Source organism: Somniosus microcephalus, chromosome 6 (assembly GCF_052327205.1).
Source record: "Somniosus microcephalus isolate GS21.2 chromosome 6, FLI_Smic_1.0, whole genome shotgun sequence".
Lineage (NCBI taxonomy): Eukaryota > Metazoa > Chordata > Chondrichthyes > Squaliformes > Somniosidae > Somniosus > Somniosus microcephalus.
The window spans coordinates 189,381,176-189,390,942 of NC_140992.1; the positions used below are offsets into that span (position 1 = coordinate 189,381,176).

At 47.6% G+C, this 9,767-nt stretch overlaps 1 protein-coding gene across 3 annotated transcripts in view; it reads right to left on the reverse strand.

The window, feature by feature from the left end:
* The window catches only part of LOC147116266 (tapasin-related protein-like), a 41,279-nt gene extending 38,461 nt beyond the window's left edge, over positions 1-2,818 (reverse strand). For all 3 annotated transcript variants that reach the window (XM_085991037.1, XM_085991036.1, XM_085991035.1), the window contains exons 1-2: positions 2,084-2,818; positions 1,461-1,766 (exon numbers count right to left, since the gene is read on the reverse strand). In XM_085991037.1, the coding sequence (XP_085847163.1) occupies positions 1,461-1,766; positions 2,084-2,153 (376 nt within the window). In that variant the 5' untranslated portion in view covers positions 2,154-2,818. The remainder of the gene's footprint in view (positions 1-1,460; positions 1,767-2,083) is intronic.
* Positions 2,819-9,767: the final 6,949 nt, after the last annotated feature.

A 9,767-nucleotide genomic window follows, 5' to 3' on the forward strand; every position in this document is an offset into this window, starting at 1 on the left:
TGGCCCAGTGTCCTATCTCACTGGCCCGCTATTCTCTCTCACTGGTCCAGTGTCCTATCTCACTGGCCCGCTATTCTCTCTCACTGGCCCAGTGTCCTATCTCACTGGCCCACTATTCTCTCTCACTGGTCTGCTATTCTGTCTCACTGGCCCAGTGTCCTATCTCACTGGCCCGCTATTCTCTCTCACTGGTCCAGTGTCCTATCTCACTGGCCCGCTATTCTCTCTCACTGGTCCAGTGTCCTATCTCACTGGCCCGCTATTCTGTCTCACTGGCCCACTATTCTCTCTCACTGGTCCGCTATTCTCTCTCACTGGCCCGTTATTCTCTCTCACTGGCCCAATGTTTTATCTCACTGGCCCATTATTCTATCTCACTGGTCCACTATTCTCTCACTGGCCTGTTATTCTCTCTTACTGGTCCGCTATTCTCCCTCACTGGCCCATTATTCTCTCTTACTGGCCCGCTATTCTCTCTCACTGGCCCGTTATTCTCTCTCACTGGCCCGCTATTCTCTCTCACTGGCCCATTATTCTCTCTCACTGGCCCGTTATTCTCTCTAACTGACCCGCTATTCTCTCTCACTGGCCCGCTATTCTCTCTCACTGGCCCAATGTTTTATCTCACTGGCCCATTATTCTCTCTCACTGGCCCGTTATTCTCTCTCACTGGCCCGTTATTCTCTCTCACTGGCCCGCTATTCTCTCTCACTGGCCCAATCTTTTATCTCACAGGCCCGTTATTCTATATCACTGGTCCGCTATTCTCTCACTGGCCTGTTATTCTCTCTAACTGGTCCGCTATTCTCTCTCACTGGCCCGCTATTCTCTCTCACTGGCCCGTTATTCTCTCTCACTGGCCTGCTATTCTCTCTCACTGGCCCGCTATTCTCTCTCACTGGCCCAATGTTTTATCTCACTGGCCCGTTATTCTATCTCACTGGTCCGCTGTTCTCTCACTGGCCTGTTATTCTCTCTCACTGGTCCGCTATTCTCTCTCACTGGCCCGCTAGTCTCTCACTGGCCCAATGTTTTATCTCACTGGCCCGTTATTCTCTCTCACTGGCCCGCTATTCTCTCTCACTGGCCCAATGTTTTATCTCACTGGCCCGTTATTCTCTCTCACTGGCCCGCTATTCTCTCTCACTGGCCCGCTATTCTCTCTCACTGGCCCAATGTTCTCTCTCACTGGCCCGCTGTTCTCTCTCACTGGCCCGCTATTCTCTCTCACTGGCCCAATGTTTTATCTCACTGGCCCGCTATTATATCTCCGTATCCCACTGCTACCGCATCCTATCTCACTGGCCGCTATTCCATCACACTGGCCCACTGTTTAATATCAATGACCTGGTGTCCTATCTCACCGGCCGCTATTATTTCTCACTGGCCCCGATTTCTAATATTTGTATAAACAGCTGTAACTGCCCCGTTTCCCCAAGTCACTGAGAATGATCACTCACCCTTTACATTAAGCTTTATTCCGGTTCCATTTCCAATATATTCCCCTTCCACTCTGCAATAATAGAGTCCAGCGTCTCCGAAACGCACGTCCCGAAGGCGCAACGTGGAGCTCGCTTTACTCTCAACCTGGAAGCTTCTCCTGGGATCTTGTCTTGAGTTTAAGAATTCCCGCTCACCATCTTTCCACCAATGGACTGCTATTTTATTTTTATCTTTGAACAGAGGGAACAAGCAGCGGAAAGTCACGGTCGCTCCTGTGATTGCATCGTTGTTATCAACCATCTGAGCCACGTTGCCGGCAGCGCCTATAAACAAAAGCACCAAGCATTTATTTACGGGAGGGAGGACAAGTGGAAATTAATACTTCGAGAGGAAAATGGGGCAACAACATTCCCTCCAGTCGCTTAGTGCTGGCGAGCTGCTTTCACCGTTCCACTAGAAATAGCCCCTGTCCTTAATATATAGCGACCAGATGAACTGTTACCCTCCAAAGAACAAAATTAAACTACTTCAATTATAAATAGTGAGATACTTTAATATAATATACATCAATTGTGATTTTTTTTGTTAGTTTAATTTACAGCTTGTTCTATGTAAGGCTTGTAAAAATGAAGACACTTACCTGTGCAAGTAACGGCCAGGATGAGTATGGAGTGAAGTTGAACTCTTCCAAACATACTGACCACTGACATTTGGAACTGAGCACCGGCTGGACACCAGGCCCTGCGTTGGTTTGGGTGGGGGAAGGGGTCGGTGGGGAGAGGAGATTTTTTTTCCAGTTAATACTGTGATGTGCAATCCTTCGAATCGAGACCGAATATCACACTTGCAGGCTTGCGGTTTCAATAACTGTGCCCTGGTAGGCGAGATCTACAGACCAAATTGAGCGCTGGAAGTATAAATCGAGGCGTTTTTGTTTCTCTCTCTAGATCTATTCAAGCGATCAATTTTTTTTAATCTGAAGCAGAAATCAAAGGTCACGCCATGCGCTGGGGGCAGAGCGAGCTGTGTCATCTGGTTTCCTCTCTTCAGGTCCGTGGTTCAGTCTCCAGACCCCACATATGCATAGGCGTTGGCTGTAACATTCACAGCTCCACAAAAGCTAAACACACAAGAGGCCCCTCCACACGACCCGCCTCCTTAATACTCTCTTACCCTTATCTGCAAACTCAACACCCACCCTGTGCCTCCAAACAGTGCAGGGTGGAGAAGTTGGGACATTTCAGGGACAGCTATTACTCAGATTTATTACCATCCTCCCGTTAACTGTTTTAGTGCCGTAGCTGTGGCCGGTGGGCTGGTTACATAGAATGTACAGCAAAGAAACAGGCCATGAGGCTCAATAGGTCTATGTGTTAATGCCCCACACGCACCTCCTCCCACCCCTATTCATCTAACCCTATCAGCATAACCTTCTATTACTTTCTCCCTCATATGTTTTCTAACTTCCACTTAAATGCAGCTATGCTATTGGCCTCAACTACTCCTTGTTTTTTTTATTTGTTCATGGGATGTGGGCAGCGCTGGCAAGGCCAGCATTTATTGCCCATCTCTAATTGCCCTTGAGAAAGTGGTGGTGAGCCATCGTCTTGAACCGCTACAGTCCAAGTGGTGAAGGTACTCCCACAGTGCTGTTAGGGTGTGAGTTCCAAGATTTTGACCCAGCGACGATGAAGGAACAGTGATAGATTTCCAAGTCAGTCTGGTGTGTAACTTGGAGGGGAATTTGGAGGTGATGGTGTTCCATGCGCCTGCTCCCTTGTCCTTCTAGGTGGTGGAGGTTTTGGAGGTGCTGTTGAAGAAGCCTTGGCGAGTTGCTGCAGTGCATCGTGTAGATGGTACACACTGCAGCTACAGTACACTAGTGGTGGAGGGAGTGAATGTTTAAGGTGGTGGATGGGGTGCCAATCAAGTGGGCTGCTTTGTGGTAGTGAGTTCTACATTCTAACCTTTCTCTGGGTAAAGAAGTTTCTCCTGAATTCCCTATTGGATTTGTTAGTGACTATCTTATATTTATACCCACCTAGTTTTGGTCTCCGCACAAGTAGAAACATCTCTTTGTCTACCTTGTCAAATCCTTTCATAATCTTAAGGACCTCTATCAGGTCACCCCTCAGCCTTCACGAGCCCTAGCCTGTTCAATCTTTCCCGACAGGTATAACCTCAGTTCTTACCGTTTTGGTACAAGCACGGAAGTTGCGCGAAATACACAGCTGTCCATTAATATTCAAAAAAGAGACGTTTTGACAGTTGGGACGCAACTCCACCAGAACTCAACCGGAAGAGAAAAGGAGAGAACCACAGTAAAACCAACCAGGATTAGTAACGCATGTTACAGGAAAGCAGTTCATGGGTTGAAAAGACTGCAAACAGGTTTTGTTTTAAAAACTGGAAAGAGCTGAGAACTAAGGGGTGAAATAGGAAGATAAGCTCACTTTTCCTTTCTGGGTGCTCGCAGACTTGTACATTATTTCCTGCACTGTCTACTCTTATTTCAGACTTCTAGCAGTTGCAATTTATCTTAATTTTTTTGTGTTATTTTAAGGCAGACACTGGGGTTGCTAGGCCCTGCTTAGAGTGAATATGTTAACATAGAATGTTGGAATACTAACCATATCTACTTTTATTTGTAGCCACCCAATACACAAGCCTTCCCTTGCCAAAAGAATCCATGGTCATTCTTCACATGGGCATAAACTAAATGGGTGTACTTGTTCCTACCTTAATGATCCATTTAAGGGGAAGCTAGTTAGCTACATGAGGAAGAAAGGAATAGAAGGATATGGTGATAGGGCGAGATGAAGTAAGGTGGGAAGGAGGTTCATGTGGAACATAAACACCGTCATAGACCTGTTGAGCCAAATGGCCTGTTTCTGTGCTGTAAATTCTATGTAATACTTGGGTATAGGGGCAACATAGAGAGCTGGGAGGGGGAATTGGACACCAGTCAGCCAGCATTCTGCCAGGAATGTTCCATTTGATCCAGTCAGGCAGCACAGAGATAGTTGCCAACATAAGTCTATCCCATTCAGCCATGTTGCTAACTAAGCAACATGATCCTCGATGCTCCCCCACCCATTAAAAGACATGTATTCTCCGAAGAGATGCAAAAAACAGATGTAAAATAACTTAGGCCAATTCGGGGGAAAAAATACTTTGTGAAATTCCTCTCCAACAGCCAAAGGTGATCAAAACCGAGTTCCAGGAGATAACAATGACCAGGAAGTACATTACCCAACATCTCACATACATCACAGTCTCTCAGCATAGTCTAAAGTTGAAGCAGACAGGTTTTCCATTAAAGTTAAAATGGAAATTAGGTATGCAGTAGGTTCAAGTACTGTCTTTAACCTGCACACGCTGATGGGGTAAATGCAGTATCTTATATTAACTATAAAAATCATTTGTAAAATTAATTTGCACAATCATAACCCAGTTCCTAGCTCAAAGTACAAACTGCCCAAAATTTGTCACTTGGAATTTAATGGAATTGTTAGTCACACACACACAAACTAAGGTTGCTACATTACTAGAGTAGGATGGTGCTCTTCTATGGGTGAGATATGCTGTTAGATACAAATAAAGTCATTTGGCCCATCTTAGCTTAGCCATCCAGAAAGGCACTACAGCCCTCCAATCAAATCATCTAACTGTTTCTTAAATGAATCTAAGGTTTCAGCATATATTATCCATTCCATTCTTTAAGTGAAGAATTTCTTGACATCAAGAAGAAAAACTTGCATGTTTAAGCAGCTTTCACATCCTCAGGACATCTCAAAGCACTTTACAAGTAATTACTTTTTGAAGTGTAGTTACTGTTATGTAGGCAAACATGGGAGTCAATGTGCACACAGCAAGGTCCTATAAACAGTAATGAGATAAATGACCAGATAATCTGTTGTTGAAGGTATTGCTTGGCTGAGAGATAAATGTTGGCCAAGACACCAGGAGAATTCCCTTTCCCTTCTTTGAATATTTGAATAGTGCCATGGGATCTTTTACGTCTACCTGAACAGATAGATGGAGCCTCAGTTTAATGCCTCATCCAAAAGACAGTACCTCTGAAAATATATTGCTCCCTCAGTACTGTACTGTCAGCCTAGATTACATGCTCAAAGGAGTGGAATGAGGGCTGCCAAGGAGACACCCTAGCTTTATCAATAATGCTCTCCCTCTCCAATCCCAAGGCTAGACTTTCCCTTCCCAGTGTCACACCAGTTTAAATCCTTCCCCACTGCTCTATCTACTCTCTCCACATGAATATTGGTGCCAGTTCCATTCAGGTTCCTTCTTTCATTGTTCTAAAGCTGACACGAATACCGGAAAAGAAAACTCCTGGACCAGTCCAGCAGTCACGTGTTGATCTTCCTAATTGTCCTCTCCTTAGCCTGTCCAGCATGTGTCCAGAAATTACTAGCCGAGGATGGTCTCCCACTTCTCTCTTCCTACACTATCCCTGCATTCTCACCTGTCTGCCACTGCCTCTTGGACGATTACATTCCGTCGAGTACAATCCAGACACCGCTATCCTCCCTATTGCTGTGGAATGTGGACAATTACTCTCCAAGCAGAGATCCTTTGCTCCAGCAACTCAAATTTACAAAACTTAGTGCAAAATTCTGCTGCCCCTGCATACATTGAGGATTCATGATGGCTCACATATCGTACTCTGCACGTATCATGAGTCCCACCCATTCCCCCGACAACTGCAACCCCTCTGTGCCTAACTAACCTCAAAATGTAAATACCATTCGTTTGAATTCCCACCAGCACCAGAAGCAAATTCTATTTACTCATTTTAGTTATAGAAAAAAAAGTCACACTAACTTGGACTTGCCCTGTAGCTTTAGGTCAAATGTCCCTTCAGTACCAATTTCTGAACTGGGCAAAACTTCCTCCCTTAAATCTCAATTTTGTCTTTGATTAAATAAATTAGGTAGCTTTTTATTGATTGGTGTGTGGTAAACCACTGTTTGTATTCCACTGTGTACATGTCTGTACATGCCTCGGCTGACTCCTCCCACGAGTCCAGGTATAAAGGTGACTGCTCCACAGTCCCTCTGTATTCTGGACTGGTTCACCACTCGAGGCACACCTTCATTCTCTTGTTAATAAAAGCTTGTTAGTTACTCGCTTAACCTCAGTCTTTTGCGTGATTGATAGCGCATCAATTTTATTAACAAGATTTTTATAATGGAGAAGATCCTCACACCAGCATGCCTAGACTTAGACCAGCGGGAGGCGGACGCATCCACCAAGTTTGCTCACTGGCTTAGGTGCTTTGAAAAATTCCTGATCGCCTCCGCTGCAACGGTCAAATCGGATGAGGACAAACTGGATGTCCTGACCTCCAAAGTGAACCACCGAGCGTACCCGGTCATCCAGGACGCGACCTCGTACACAGCTGCTATCAAGCTCCTCAAGGACCAGTACACGCGCCCAGTGAACGAGGTGTACGCCAGGCACCTCCTGGGGAGTCGTAAACAACAACCTGGGGAATCGACCGAGGAATACCTTCAGGCACTGTCTGTGCTTGGCCGGGCCTGTGGTTGTAAGGATGTAAAGGCCGCCGTGTACACAGAGGAACTTATCCGGGATGCTTTTGTAGCGGGCCACAGGTCCAATTACACCCGACAGCTACTGTTGGAGCAGAGTGACCTCGACCTCAACAAGGCCTCTGAACTCGCACTATCATTGGACGCAGCCTACCGGGGCATGGATGCCTACTCCTCTGCACCGTGGACGCCGCGGGGAATGACAGCCTGGTACACGGTAGGACCGTCTCATAGCGCCGTACCACCCCAGCCACATCCCAGCAACGGCCCAACTACCGCAGCAGTGTCCCAAGGCCAGACAGCAGTGTCCCAAGGCCAGAAATGCTACTTCTGTGGCCAGGCCAAACACCCCAGAGCGCGCTGCCCGGCGAAAAATGCGATCTGCTCGGGCTGCGGGAAGGGACACTACGCCAGCGTCTGCAAGGCCAAAGCCACCCCGAACCCCAGCAGCGCCGCGTGTGGGCCGTGCGGGCCGCCATCTTGGGCCTCCCCAGCCATGTGCGAACCACCGGAACAGCAGCCATTTTGGACGCCTCCAGCCACATGGGGATCATGGACGCCGCCATCTTGGACGCCAGCCGGGACGCAGCAGGCCCCCAACACCGCCTCATCTGATACCCGCAACGACACACTGACCCCTACGCTGGCCTCCGTTACGCTGGACCAAGCGAGACCGCACCAACTGGCCCGGTCCACAATGGACATTAAGGTAAATGGTCACGAAACAATCTGCCTTTTTGACTCTGGGAGCACGGAGAGCTTCATCCACCCCGACACGGTGCGGCGTTGCTCTCTCCCAGTCCTGCCTGCGCACCAGCGGATTTCTATGGCCTCCGAGTCCCAGTCGGCGGACATTGGCGGCTACTGCGTGGTGACACTCTTAGTAGACGGGACTGTGTACGATAATTTTAAATTTCTGGTCCTGCCCCACCTCTGCGCTGCCGTTCTACTGGGGTTAGATTTTCAGTGCCACCTTAAAAGTGTTACGATGGCGTACGGTGGACCCCTCCCCCCACTCACAGTCCGCAGCCAGCAGCTTCCAAATTGCCCGCCGCGCACCAGGTGCAACCTCTCCACACTCAGTCACCCCCCACTGTTTGCTAACCTCACCCCCGACTGTAAGCCCATCGCCACAAAGAGCAGGCGATACAGTGCCGGGGACAGGGTTTTCATTAAAACCGAAGTGGAGCGGCTCCTGAAGGAGGGGATTATTGAGGGCAGCACCAGCCCCTGGCGAGCCCAGGTTGTGGTCGTTAAGACCGGCGAGAAGCAGCGCCTGGTCATCGACTACAGCCAGACAATAAATCGCTACACCCTGCTGGACGCTTACCCACTCCCCCGCATAGCTGATATGGTCAACCAGATCGCGCAGTACCGCGTCTTCTCGACCATTGACCTGAAATCAGCGTACCACCAGCTCCCTATCCGCCCTGAGGACCGCCAGTATACTGCCTTTGAGGCAAACGGCCGCCTCTATCACTTCCTTAGGGTTCCCTTTGGCGTCACCAACGGGGTCTCCGTCTTCCAAAGGGAGATGGACCGGATGGTCGATCAAAATGCGTTGCAGGCCACTTTCCCATATCTGGACAATGCGACCATCTGCGGCCATGACTTGCAGGACCACGACGCAAACCTCGAAAAATTGATAGCGCATCATGGTGTAAGGGGGCAAGTGGGAGAAAACAATCCAGTAATGGAACACTAACCTTCCCTCACCTTCCGCTCAGAGTGATCCCTTATGCAAATGAGCAATTGTTAGGGAGAAATCCCAACATTCATCCAGTCTTGGCTTTCTGTCCAACACTGGAAATAAGACAACGGCTCATCTGACTGTCTTCACCTTATTCCTTTATGTAAAGTGACGTACCTGAGGGCAAAAATAAAGGACCAAAGCTTCGACAGTACCAATTTGTTGAGCATGAGCCTGTCATCATGTAGAACACAATCAAACCGAGTTGTTAATCTTCATGACTTTTCTTGGTTGTTATAAGAACATAAGAAATAGGAGCAAGAGCAGGCCATATGGCCTCTTGACCCCTTATCCTGAGACTATGACCCCTAGTTCTAGACTCTCCAGCCAGGAGAAACAGTCTTGCAGCATTTACCCTGTCAAGCCCTCTAAGAATTTTGTACTTTCCAATAAGATCACCGCTTATTCTTCTAAACACCAGAGAATATAGGCCCATTATACTCAATCCCTCCTTATAGGACAACCCTCTCATCCCAGGAATCAATCTAGTGAATCTTCGTTGCACTGCCTCTAAGGCAAGTACATCCTTCCTTAGGTAAGGAGACCAAAACTGTACACAGTACTCCAGGTGTGGTCTCACCAAAGCCTTATATAATTGCAGCAAGACTTCCTTACTCTTATGCTCCAACCCCCTTGCAATAAAGACTAACATACCATTTGCCTTTCTAATTGTATATTCTGTCCATAGGGCTGTCCTTATCTCGATCTTTGTTTTGTACCCATTCTCAATCTGTATCAACCTCATTCTCTGCTCACAGCATTGCTGTCCAAAGTCATGTGTTATATGTCAACCTGGTTTTCATTGTATATAGTTAGCTAATTTGGTACACCCATCACGGTGAAGAATGTAAGTGAAGAGAGAATGAAATGCCTTTCCTATTTTGTGCACCGAGAGACAGCATCAAGCATCCTGGGCCAGGCAAATATTTTTTTCTGCAGCATGGTTAGATGCAGAGAATGTATCCGAATTCCCAATCTCAGAACAGTAGCCCTTCTTGCAC